Source organism: Mytilus galloprovincialis, chromosome 12 (genome assembly GCF_965363235.1).
Source record: "Mytilus galloprovincialis chromosome 12, xbMytGall1.hap1.1, whole genome shotgun sequence".
In the NCBI taxonomy this organism is placed as follows: domain Eukaryota; kingdom Metazoa; phylum Mollusca; class Bivalvia; order Mytilida; family Mytilidae; genus Mytilus; species Mytilus galloprovincialis.
Genome location: NC_134849.1, coordinates 36,465,125 through 36,479,585, shown reverse-complemented (window position 1 = coordinate 36,479,585; position 14,461 = coordinate 36,465,125). Strand labels below are relative to the sequence as shown.

The 14,461-nt window shown below is 31.4% G+C and overlaps 1 protein-coding gene across 1 annotated transcript in view; it reads left to right on the top strand.

Moving 5' to 3' along the window:
- Window positions 1–458: 458 nt before the first annotated feature.
- Window positions 459–14,461, top strand: part of LOC143055701 (furin-like protease kpc-1) — a 32,537-nt gene continuing 18,534 nt past the window's right edge. Inside the window, exons 1-6 of the mRNA XM_076228859.1 lie at window positions 459–657; window positions 6,123–6,239; window positions 7,508–7,588; window positions 10,943–11,071; window positions 12,671–12,744; window positions 13,927–14,015. Coding sequence (XP_076084974.1) covers window positions 496–657; window positions 6,123–6,239; window positions 7,508–7,588; window positions 10,943–11,071; window positions 12,671–12,744; window positions 13,927–14,015 — 652 coding nt within the window. The 5' untranslated portion in view covers window positions 459–495. The remainder of the gene's footprint in view (window positions 658–6,122; window positions 6,240–7,507; window positions 7,589–10,942; window positions 11,072–12,670; window positions 12,745–13,926; window positions 14,016–14,461) is intronic.

The following is a 14,461-nucleotide window of genomic DNA, read 5'->3' as shown; positions in this document are numbered from 1 at the left end:
ACATTTGTATTCAGTTGTGAGAGATACAAATAGGAAGTTCAATTTTAATTAAAAAAAACTTAGAGAAAATTTTATTAAAAATGCATGAACATGATTGTACTTTACATATAAAATAACCAATACACCTTTTGCACGCATATATTTGTTTGTAATAAACTAGTTCCATTCAATCAATTTATTGATTTAAAAATCTCAATATCAATTTCAAGTGTAACACATTTTTAACTATTCTAAATTGTCAATATGATCAGGCTGTGAACCGTTTGATTGTTTTAGTCTTTTCAAATATCTCAGTTTAAAAAAAAATGTATTATTGTCATATAGTAACACAACCCCTTTTTTATTTTTATTAATAGAATTTAATTGAACACAGGCGTGTGTATGGTATCTGGTTAACAGTAATTGCACAGGTTTAAATCGTTAATAATTGTTTGACACAATCCCCACATTTTAAATTATAATTAAATTTCATATTTATAGAGAATATTTGACAATATGAGTTTTCGTATTGCGTTTTCATTTGCACTCTTTCTTACCTACTTTCATTGTATCGTAATCAGCGACTTATCTAATAGGATTGTTTTTACCACATCAAGAGAAGGTGATCCAGAGACATGGTTTGATAATGAAAATCCACAGTTCGAATACATAGGTCAGGTAAGACATTAGTTTAGCATGCACAAAACAAACTTTTATTGTGGCTTATAAAATATTGAAGAACAGTAATTTTCACATAATAATCATCTTCCCCGAAGTATGTGCGTTTTCTTTCTGGCTATGTGCCTTCTGAACACCTGATAGTTAAGCCTGACTCATTAAGTTGACCGATTAAGTAATTGCAAATATGACATTCAAACAGAGGAGGATTCTGTTTTTGAAAGCTATGATTATAATTCCACCAGAAGTGGTACAAAATATCCAGGTATTGTGCTATTGTAAAAATTGTTTGTTGCTTGTCTTTCGTTGTTTGCTTTGTTCTTTGTCTATATGCCTTTTTATGTTTATTCGTTACACATATGACGTGGCTCTGTACTTGTACATCCCGTCATTGTTTTATTGTACTATTGCAATTTATGGCTTTTGTGCTGCTTTGTTTCATTTTGTTTGTTTAGATAGTGATTAAAATTAAAACAATGTTGACTGCTGTATATTTGACAATTTTTCCTATTATTTCTGTTTGTTCTATTCACGCTTCGTTGTCAAAATAATGGAATTTGATGCGACTGTCATACAAGTGAAAGGTTTATCTAGCTGTAGAACCAGGTTCATTGACAATCCACCATTTTAAACATAAGAAAAAACCTGTACCAAGTCAGGAATATGCCAGTTGTTATCCATTCGTTTGATTTTTTAGAACTTTTAATTTTGCCATTTGATTATGGACTTTCCGTTTTGAATTTTTATCGGAGTTCAGTATTTTTGTGCTTTTACTTTTTATTCATTACAGCTTATGCATGTATTGCATATTCTACTTCTGTGATCCATCGACTGTTGTTTTGTTTCAACAATTCTTTGCATTCATCTATTGTCTTGATTCTGATCTGTTAACATTCATTTACAGATGGTCTTATCCAGGATTTGAACAAAAAAGTTTGTTTACTGGAGACGGCTTCTCGAGCGCTCAAAGTGGAACCAAGTATTGTTTTTGTCTACCAAATTTACATCCTGGGAAAGGCGAAAAGGAAACGTGGTGTTTGCCTTTGTATCTAGAAGTCCGTTATCAAATTTGCTGATAATTTGTTGGATTCCTGACGGCGAATACTAATAAGACAGCAAATATTCCAGTTTATATTTTATTTTTTGTAGTCTATTTCTAAGAGACTATCGATCTATTTTAATTTTCCTTTTACACTTTCTTTATTCTAGCGTCACTAATTTCTCTTTGGTGGACGAAACCCGAACAACTTAATCCATTTACATTGTTGTTTGTGAAATTATCCTTATTTGTCAGATGTCTCGATATTTCAAACTTTACCGTTATAATTGGGGAAAACATTCCAAGATTAGTAAAAATCAGTTGATTTGTTTTATCGTCATAATGAACTCTGAGTTTTTTTTAATTTTGACAATCGTGATTATGGTGAAGTATATTTTTCTTTGACCTATCATCATCGTGTCCTCATATAAAAATAATAGTTTCTTTAAATGCATTTAAAATCTGCGTGCATTATATTTTAAATTACACCTAAATAAAGACCGCCAGGAAATTCTTTTAAATATTCTTAACTCACTTAGGTTGTCTTTTAAAATACACGGATGTATGTGAACCCAAATTTAGAAGTAATGAACGTTTTTTTAAAAGATGATGTTTTGTTTAATTTCTTTAGAAATAAAGTAGTTAATATCTTATATTAAATACAACTTTATAATATCCTTCTTGACTTAAATGCTCTATGCTTATAAAGATATGTGAGGTTGGGATCATCTGCTTTCCCTGAGAAACAGAATTTTTCTTGTATGTTATGGTTACAATCGTACCCGTCTTATCATATGATTTCTGAAATACCTGACCTTAGTGTGTTCACTACAAAATATAAAACACATATGTGACCAGCCACGACATATCCAGGCTTATGGAGGTAGAACGTCATTGTGAGAAAAATGCCGTTAACTATATGTTACTAGCCATTTCCAGGCTTAGGAGGGTACATTGTCTAAAATTGGATTTTTGTATATTTATCTAGAATATTCCAAAACAAAACTCTTTGTCATGTTATTATGACATATTTGTTGTAATAGCAATGAAACGAGTCATTTCGAATACCGGTATGAAAATGAGACTGTTCTATGACGACTTTTATTAATTGAAGGCACTAATTTATAAAACACAAAATTATTGTATTTATTGGCTTTTAGTGATGTTCAATAGCGTATTTGAATAAAATTTCAAAGACTTAAATTTTCTACAATGCAAACAATTCTTAGCTCTATTTTAGAACATGTAATTTAAACTTGTTGAAATGAAGTTAGTTTAAAATTTGTCAAAGTAAGCTTTAAGAATTCCTTTCTTTTTAATTTAGATTTATTATGCATGTCTCTAAACATAGTATGCGACGCGTAACAGTTTATAGGTAGGTGTTCTCATATATTAATTTGATACGGTGCATTTATTATGGATATATTTCAGACTTCATTTATGAAAGGAAATCTATAGAGCAGAAATTTGATATTTTTTTGTATCAATTTAAAATGTAGATTCAAATATTTTTCACTTCAAACGATAAGTAAAACTTCTTCAAAACTTATGTATGATGTATAGTTCGGCGTCCGCAAAATAGAAACCAAGAAAGGGATTTATCTCTTCTTCACAAATACGTATTTCATTGAATCTCCATATTTATCATGTTTATAATTTTTCTAACAATGACGTTCTACCTCCATAAGCCTGCAAATGTCATGGCGGGTCACATATATGTGTGTATATTTCAAGAAACCTATAGCTGTCCTATCTATTAGCCTCCTTTAGATGATTGTCAGAACTTACAAGGTGTTTGGCCACTTCTTCCGTTTGCTGTCAGTGCTATCGACAGACAGTTTGTGGCAAATAAAGGAACATCAAGAACCGTAGTTCACAGGACATTGTTTCTGCATTCGAACACAAGTTGTAATATTGATCGATATGTTATTTTAAGTGGGGATTTCTTTGGCAGAAGCTATTTATGTTGATATGAAATATAGGGCAAGCATTACTTTATAGTAGGGGTTGAAGAAGCATTCAGAGAATTAAAAAAAACCCAGAGATATCCGGACTTTGGGGTGATTCATATATGTTGTCAACATAAGTATCTGCATTTGTGTGTCGTCAAAAAAGTCATATCTATTTTCTATTTGCAAATAAGTTGATATCAACGATATGTCGTACAAGTTCGATGATGTCGGACGATCCACTTTAAAACAAAAAGTTTCAAAATATCATAGTAATGCAGGAAACATTGGATCTCTGTTCTTTTATTATTTCAAGGACCGCTTGATTTTTGTCAACTGTAATCGTAAGTGTAATCCCAGGTATAGACATAGTTTCCGCAAATGTCTATTTGACTACCAATATTAGTTACATTGACTATTTACATGTTTAATGAACAAGAAACGTTGTTTTTTGTTTTGTTTTTGTTTCATTAAAATAGTCAAGAAAATTAATGTTTACCTAATTTCGAATGCCTTTCTATACTTTTTTTCAATCATATTCATTTGTTAGTGCCCGCGTCACACTGTCCCGATTTTTACGCCGATGGCAACACGATTATGGAAATTTTCAAAATCGGGACTAATCGTATCCAGATCGGGCTATTCGTAGTGCCATCTTTAACCATCGTAAAGCCATCGGCCACTTTTTCTAGCCTTCGTGGACAACTTCGGGAAGGGTTCTAAATTTTTTAACATGTTAAAAAATCCCCGAAGGTGCGTCCGATGTTGAGGGTTCGTATTGAGTTCGTATCACCATCCTCACCATCGTAATGTCACCGGGAATGCATCTTTGAACATCGTATTGCATTCGTGTTTTCATCGTTTCCATCGGGCAGTTTTGACATTACGATGTATACACGAATGAATCACGAAGCTACCCGAAGGTCTTACGATGGCAACACGACTTCGTGAAAACCTCGTAGTCCCGTCGTGTTGCCATCGAATAAAAGTATGAAGGCGACAAGATGGAATTACGACGGCAATAAATCCAGCTAAATGTAAGTTAATTTTCGCGCTAAAATACATTCAAAGTGCCATGCGCGAAATGCACTGGTCAGTCTAATACGACAGTTAAGAAAGACGTTCACAAAACATGGAGCTCATATCATATGATTCTATGAGAACAAGAAAGGTGACAGCGTTGTTTCTATTAATTCAAATGGAACAAGAAGAGCAGCTATTACAGGCTCAGGATTTACTTTTACAAGTAAAATATTATTTTTTGTCACTTTTTCATATCAAGTAACATAATGAAAATCATAAACGCGCCTCATACACCAACACTGCAGGTACACGTATATAGGGAAACCAATTTTTTCTTCATTATTCTGATTTTTTATGTATCGTCTGAGTTGTTGTCACACGAATGTTTACTCCATAACCATTTTGTTTTCTATATGTCATATTTTGCTGCATTTGTTGCTTTTCCCACATCCTTCCTTTTGTCTATATTATTATGATATTCTCCTGGAAAGAGCTCTTTTTGAATAAAAGGGATCAACGAACCCATTACCTTACCTTTAAGATAGATCAGTAAACATGGCCATTATTATGGGTGATTATTCAGACTAGTGCACACATTTTACCCTTCAAGCCCACGGTCTTCCGTCTTATGATTAAACCAGAAATTAAATGTACAATATAATATATATTCAATATTGATCAAACAATTTAAAACGCGTGATGCCTTCGGCATATAATTTAAAAGCACCGTAAGCTGTACACGACGTCTTTTAGACATCGTATGGCCATCGCGCCATCATCGTAATCCATCGTGTAGCCTTCGTAATCCATCGTGTAGCCTTCGTGATCCATCGTGTAGGCTTCGGCTGAGATATGAAGCTTAAATACCCGTCTTCGGTTAACCTTCGTATGTCCATCTTTTGCTATCGTATATAATTTCGGCACCAATGTATAGACTTCGTTATTCATCGTACTTGCTTCGGTCACTTTTTGGTATTTTAACGAGATCGGGACCAACTTCGCACGAACTTACAATTTTCGCATTCGGGTGTCCATCGTATATAAAAATCGGGACAGTTTGACGCGGGCATAAACATGTTAATGAATGATTCCCTATAATTACTTCAATTTCCCATTTTTAAAGTATTTAATCATGAAAAATATTGATGACGCCATGGTCACATGACAAAATTAGTTGTATCAGCTTAAAGATAAAATTAAAAAAAGTATTTGAACACTAAATAAAAATTGTAAACCTTTGTTTCATTTAAACTAAACGTTAATAAATCGAATTACAATTAGCAATTTTTACAATATACACTTGGTATCCGCTGGCCTTTTGGTACATTATTCAGGGTAATGTTATTTTGAATTTCGATGGATCATATTACTAATACAACAACTTAACTTCAAATGACAAAGCGACATTATTTGTTCAAATGAAAGTCCATTGATAAATATTATATTTATTTTAGTTAGATGTAGGTGAAACTCGATACATCAAAGCCAGAATACGACAAACAGACACTAAGAAAAAGATAAGCTCTTTCCGAGAAGATCCGGATGTAGAAATTCTGAGACAAAAACCCGAGGTGAGAATTAAGATGTTGAATAAAATAATTCATCATTAAAATACAAATCACATTCAATATCATGCTCACCATTACAAGAATACAATATAGCAAAGATGAAAAGGTATGGTAAACATGTATGCCCGTCGTCTTAAGTATTAAAACTTAAACTTTCATCTTCAAGATGCGATTAACTACATGTAGTCGATGCAAGGTCAACTATATTTTGCTGAAAAACGTTGATTATGCCTATTTAATTTCAAAAAGGGAAATTTTATCATGAACATTCGTAAAAATTATGTTTAAGTCTAAAAGCAAAGCATGATTTGTCAACGAAATTTACATACAAAACTGTTTTTTGTTAGATCTTACAGCTAGCTCTAAGTACTTATCCTGATAATATCATAACCTCAATACATTTCTTCGCGGTAAAATCAATTGATGTATTGCAAAGACGTTTAAATACCGCAACGGCGTGTACAGAACACGAAGATAGATCTTCTACATCATAAAAACACAAAATGTACTGAAAGTAATACAGACACAACATAAAGATGAATATTTTTAAATTGCCTCAAACTTGCAATTACCATACGCAGTGGTTGAACAACAATAATAATCTTAATGAAGTGAACCTTTTTATCTAGTTTACTAAAATCAAAATGCATGAGGCCTCGGTGGCCGAGTAGTCTAAGTAGTTAATACTGCAAGACAACACTGAGGTTGTGAGTTAAAACCCCGCTCGTGCGGGTGCACTCGACTCCAATCTTAATTGACTAGGAATGTCAGTTTTCTTATCAAAGGTCTGTGGTTTTCTCCGGGTACTCCAGCTTCCTCCGCCAATAAAAACTGGCCGCCACGAAATAGCCTAAATGTGGTGCTTAAAAAATTGAAAACATCACGTTTAATAATTTCTTGCGTCCGCAGAGCTTTTCTGGATCTACCTTCATCAAAGCCAAACATTTGAAATCCGAAGATGTATAAGTACTGAAACCGTTGAAGAGCTATATGTCAAAAATACCTAAAATACATAGCCAAATTCATCTAAAGCCAACTTTGCCTGAGGGAGTTGAAATCTTAGTTTCTTTATAATTTCGAAATCTGTAAATGGACAATTTTAGGAACTTAAACACCAAAAATCAATCAAATCAAAATGCATGAAATAATTTGCATGTAAACATTATGTAACCAGTTATAAGTCAGTACCATGATAACAAAATATCAGCCTGGCTAACCACGATAGAATATTGGTATAAACTATATATTTTCTTTATTCTCAAATCTTATAGATATCATGGATAAAGCAAGAAAAATTCAAGGCGAGAAAGACGAAAACATCAGATCCAGAATGGCCTAATCTGTGGTATATGGTAAATATGCTTGATTTGTATCGTCAGGATTTTGCCAGTCATATTTCGTAGTGAAACAGAAACACTCTACCTGGATTGTAAAATTTGAGTGCACGTATTTCAAGCACTTAACAATTTAGCGACTTCTTATCGTCGTAACAAAAAGTGAAAGTTGTAATTCGTTTTTTTTTTCGTCTGATATCGGTTGATTTATTCAGTTAAATTGTAATTGTGCAATATTTTCCAAGTTTAAACCGCATACAAAATTCGTAAATGTTTAGTGCATCAAAATCTATGTACATTTTCGTCATCTGTTATTAGGAAACGCCAAATCAACACCTATCGTCTTCGTTTCTTCAAAAGTTGTACAGTCCAACATGTATGACCCAACACAGACGGATAATTAGATCATCACAAGTAAACTAATCAATTTTCTCAAAACATTGACATTATTAATGGTTCCTTAAAATTATACTACTTTGTTTCAGGTCAGGTCAGAGGCCAGTCATACATAAACACATAACAATCATAAATCAACCAAAAAAGATAACATATTGTTGATTACTTTAATTTGGAATTTTGAAACCGAACATTTCTTAATGAACAGGTGAACTTTGCCAGACTACATGTATACCATGCACTAATCCCATACACAAAACAAAGTTAACTTATAGTTTAAAGTATATGAGAAACTGACGTAACCATTAAAAATTAAAATAGGCAAATGAAACACGAAACTGAGGTCAACGTCAGATAAACCTTGCTAGACAGACATGTTCATTTTATATAATTATTTAATATAACAACATCTTTCAACAGTAAAACAAAATAGAAAAAAAAACATTGTTCAACGTTTCAGAATTTTAAACTGTCCGTGTATTACCTGTTAACTGACATAGTTGCAAGGTTGAATGTGTGTGTTTCACAATTGCATGTTCAAGTTCCGAACTTTAATATAGGCGTAGTAGAAAATGAAGTTAATCCTTCTATTTATTCTATTTATGTTTTTCTATGAGCAAACATGGGTTAGGGGTCGGCGACTGGAATATTTACAGACTGAGTATTATGGCATTGGAATGTTACTGCAATAACCATTCATAGATCACTAAAGTTTATACAACACTTGTCAACAGCAATGCACTAAAATAGTCCGATTGTGGACTGAGCTTTTAAGCGAAAAATCTATAATATACAAAAAGGAGTTAGCCATATCTGTTGGGCTGTTAGTGTAAGATAATACATCGGCCAATTGCAAGATAAATTAAAAGATTAATCTAATTACGGTGTTGAATAAGTAACCATCAATAGTCAGCTTATTTAACAGATTAATCAGATAACATTGATCGTAACATGAAAATAAGCATATAATTTTCCGTTTTCAATAACAAAATCTTTTTAGGTACAACTGAACTTCCTAACAAAATATTTTCTCTTTTATCAATAAGCTAATACATCAAATTACTTTAAAACGCTTTAAAATCACAATGTCAAGGTGATGAGTGTAATATCCTTGACTTTTAATTGTGTATGTAACAATGGTTTATTTAATACACCTAGAAAAGAGGATATATCAGGTTACTTCTAAAGATGTTAATATAAATTATTTGACATTTAGCGTCATGAAACAGCACATGATCTTTATGCACTCTTATATAAGTTTAAAAGGTAATTTTTGATGTGTTACATATCTTTTTTTCGTTTATTTTTTAACATAAATTAGACCGTTAGTTTTACATTTGTCATTTCGGTGCCTTTTATAGCTGACTATGCGGTAAGGGATTTGCTCATTTTGAAGGTTTTACGGTGATCTTTAGTAAATCATTTATGTGTCATTCAGTTTCTTGTGGAGAGTTGTCTCATCGGCAATCATGCCACAGCTTCCTTTTTATATTGTAACATATGGGGGCTTAGAGTAAATTTAGAAAAAAACAAAAACTGGTAGTTTATACAAAGATTATATTACACACAAGTGAAATTGTCTTTTTAAAAAGAATAATTCAAATAATGATATTGATATAGACTTTTGAAAGTGGTATAGATATTCAAGTTATTGATCAGAAAAAAAGCTGCTAACACTAAGTGTAATATGATACGAAAAGAAAGAAAAAATAATTCAATAATTAGCTGTAAATTTGGGCAGAAACTGTGATGAGAATCGGAGACTTTCAAATACGGAGCAAGGCGTCATTTAAATGTTACTGCAATACACATTCAGAGATCAGGAAAGTTCATTAAACACTCGTCAACATCAAAATACAAAAATAGTCCGGCGGAGGACTGAGTTTTAAGGCGATATCATTTTCGTATACATGTACAGGATCCGATAGCGATGAATGTTGGGCTGTTAATGTATAATAAGACACCCAATTACAGGATTGATTTAATCCTTGATTTAATTACGATGATATATTAGTGACCATCAAGAATAAGTTGATTTCACAGATACATAATAGTGCATTGATCGTAACTGAATTTGTTCCCATAAAACTAAAAATATTATTGTCCATTTTTGTTCCACTTGGTGTCGACATGAATATCAATTATATGAACATTTTATAAATTTACTGTTTGCAAAAATATGAACTATTCGAAACACTAAGGATTTTTATCTTTTATCATATATTACAGTCTTAGCCGTATTTGGCAAAACTTTTTGGAATTATGGGTCCTCATTTCCTTCAACTTTATACTTGTTTGCCTTTCTAACTATTTTGATCTCATGAGTCGTATGTAGACGAAACGCGCGTTTGGTGTATCAAATTATAAGGCTAGTACCTTTGATACCTATCTGGTACCTATCTAATAGCAAAAACGTTAAGGTACAACCAAACTACTAACATGACTTATCAAATATGTTATCTATTAAAGATTTTAGTAGTAGCAGTTTGAATTAAAGTATGGTAAATCAATTCCTGACTTATAAATTTACCAGCATACATAAATTACGTTCATTGAAATGTAAAACGCTGGCATATCAAACAAGTTGTGAAATAAACACAGCGTCATCAGGACCAAAAGGAACTTCATCGCTAAAGAAAATGAAGATAAATACAGTGAGATGGGTTTCTCTCTTTTAGTAGATTTTTCTTAAAATAATTCTAAATTGATTCTGTTAATTATTCAATAAAGCTATAAACAATCCTATAAAATAACGAAAGCAGACCTTTAAAATTATGAAAATATATTGTGTTTTACCTTACAATGCGAAAAAGGCCATGCAACGCGAATTGTCAGCGTCGTCAATTTTGTCTATTGAAAAAGAAGAATGAATTTAATATGGTATGATATTGCACAAACACTTGATTCTATATACAAAAAATATGTTAAGGTTTATCAATTAGTTTAATAAAACTCAAAGCAACACTTCTATTACAGAATGATGAAGTTTCCCCATCAATGAAAGTCACCGAGGCTTGGAATATTGGCTACTCCGGTAAAGGGGTTGTAATAGCTGTTGTGGACGATGGGTTACAGACGGACCATCCTGATATTGCTGCAAACATCGTGAGTATTTGATTCGTAAGCATTTATAAGTTGTAAGATTATGAAATTGTGTTATTAATGAATACTTCTTTCTTAAGTTAGCACTTTGGTCGTATTCAAAATCTATATATTTGTTTTATTTGCCAAAATATAGTTTTTATCATGGCCATTCTTTTTTATTCCAATTTTGAAATATGCATTTTTTGTTATAATAAATGTATAAACACTTTATATTAAATTATTTATTGTCTGAAAATAGTATGCAATTGGAAAGTTGAAATGATGGCGTCATTTTTTATGTTCAAATCATGTGGAATGCATCATTTGGGTACTGTTTTAAACCTGCTGATTTTGCCTTTGTAACATGCATTACACATGTTACAGTGTGTTTTGGTAATTTCAAGATTTAGGTATTTAAATGTTTATCTACAGTAAATATTTTGGCATTTCAGATATTGGAAACCTTGCTGGCATGAATCTATCTGCCATAGCATTCGGCGACTAGATAAACTATTTAATGTCATAGTACATTCCAGAAAAAAAAAACCCAATATGCATGCATAACTTATCTGAGTTCATTTGGTGATTTTATTACGAACCCACCTATAATTTCAGTCTTCCATTCTCAATTTTATTATTCTTCTTTCATAATTAACGTTCGGTTTGTTGCAAATTATTGAAGTTGTATAAATTTTTTAATTCAAATTGTATGTATCAAGAAACAGTGTATAACTTGATTATTCACCAAATAACCCTTCCTACAAAATCATACATAAATAAACCTTTAAAGTAAAATTTTATGAATGGAATTGGATTTAAAAACTCATTCTCTTAACTTGCAGTGAATTGAAACTGTATGAGAACAAAACACGACACAGGCATTTGGATGTATAGGATTTTTTTCCTTAAAACAAGTATCATTGCCTGTTTTAAGGTCCTGTATATATTCCCTATGAAATTGTACATAAAAAGCTAACACATGCTCGACCTTGAACTTTTCCGGTGTTTGGATTATTTAATTTGTTAATTCAGGTTAATTTTGAACAGTTGTCAATTTATATAGATATATGAAGATGTGGTAATGAGACAACTCTCAATCCAAGTCACACTTTTAAATGTAAATCATTATAGGTCAAGGTACGGTCTTTAATACGGAGCCTTGGTTCACACTGAACAGCATTTTATAAAGGGTCACAAAAAATACTAGTGTAACCCCATTCAAACGGGAAAATCAACGGCCTAAGCTATAAAAAACGAGAAACGAGAAATACTTATGAACCACATCAACAAACGACAACTACTAAAAATCAGATTCCTGATTAAGGATAGGTGCAAACAATTGTAGCAGGATTAAACGCCTTAATGTTACCAAAGCTGTCCCCTTATCTGAAACAATAGTGTAATATTTCAACATAGAAAGACACAATATAAAATATCAATTCGAATAGTTTGAATTAGTTATGAGTGAGAATATGCATATATTGGCTTATTTAGTTTGTTTATAAAATTGTAAGTTCCATGAGTAAGATCTCCATAAAAAATACTTTTGTTTATAACAATATTAACCGCATGTGTAAAGATTTATAGATTTTAACATTCAATTATTTTTTTATGTTGCAGGATATAACGAACAGTGTGCAAATTAAGGATGGCAAAATCACAAACGATCCAAATCCTAAATTTCCGTCAGATAAGTAAATAGACTAATATTTAGAATTGATATAAACTTTGTTAAGCCTTCTTTGTATGTTTCATTACTGAACATTTGTTGTCAGTCGTTGGATACACGTCAGTTATATATGTTACAGTGAATTTGTATAATCAGTGATTATGTAGAATCCCTGAAATTTTCAGGGATTATGTAGAATCACTGGCCAGTTTAAGGATTCTATATAATCACTAAAATCTTCAGGGATTATGTATAATCACTAGAAAAATCGTCAGTGAGTATACATAATACCTGAAAATAAGATAAAGTTTTATTTATAAATAAAATAAATAAAAGTCAAATGATTGATTCTATAAATCACATCCAAACATCATTACAAACATTATTTGTAAAATGTTAAGCACAATATATCAAAATGATAACCCAATCTTTTTGAAATTTTAAGCCAATATATTAAAATGTTAAACACAATATATTAAAATAATATGCTTCACATCTGTTTTTACAAAGATATCCACATTTTAAAAAACCTTTTCCTTCACATATCAAATCAGAGTTTACCACATAGAAATAAAGTGTGCAGTAAAAACATGCTGTGGATTTACAAATAGAACATATATATCCATATGACTCTTGCTTTTAAGAAACAAACAATACATGTAAATTTATCGCTATAAAGGGAATGTTAATATCAGTAATTTTAAAGTCTTCAACTGTATCTCGAAACCCTGTGTTGGTTATATCTTTTAAATTATCCTCTGTGTTTAAAATCAAAATTATTTCATCTGGCAAGGAATATGAAAGAACAAAATGATAACTTGTCTATAATAAAAATATATATTATCAAACAAAGAATCCTTTAATTATTGATAATCCCTGAAATCATATTAAGGAATTTGTAGAATGATTATTAAAATGTTCAGTGATTATGTAAAATCATTGGTCATTTTCAGGGATTATATATAATTACTAATGATTTTAGTGATTCTACATATTCCCTGAAAAATCAGGGATTCTACATAATCCATGATTATACAAATTCACTCTAACATTTACATTGATAATCAGGAATATTCAATTTTACTTAAAAAAAAAAAAAAAGAAGAAGAAAACCTTTTCCTTAATCTTATTGCATATATCTGAACGATTCTTGATAAGGTTTTTAGTATGTTGCACATCGCGTTTAAGATGTGATGTTGTATTTCAGGCATGGTACATGGGTCACTGGATTGATTGCAGCTGTTAAGGATAACAATATTTGCATACCTGGAGTAGCTTATAATTCTACTATTATAGGTTGGTAAAATGTAATTATGTATATTTTAACACTTCTACCTCAGGAATAGATTACGTTAGCTGTATTTGGCAAAACCTTTAGGAATTTTTTATCCTAAAGCTGTTCAACTTCGTATTTTTTGGGGGCCTTTTTAACATTTTTTTTATTCGAGCGTCACTGGTGAGTCTTTTGCAGACGAAACGCGCGTCTGGCACAAATTTATAATTTCGATCCTGGTATCTATGAGGAGTTTATTTATAGAGATATACAGGAAACTGACAACACAATCAATATCATTTTGTTTGTGCAATCGATGCTTAAATCCCTTCTATTTGCTGTTTATTAAGAGTTACTAAATGATGCATCAGCGATGTTTTTAGCTTATTTTGACAAAATTGAAGTTTTGAAAATTGACTTCCTTAAGCTACTTATTATTTCACACTTTCATTAATGATTGTAAAAGAAC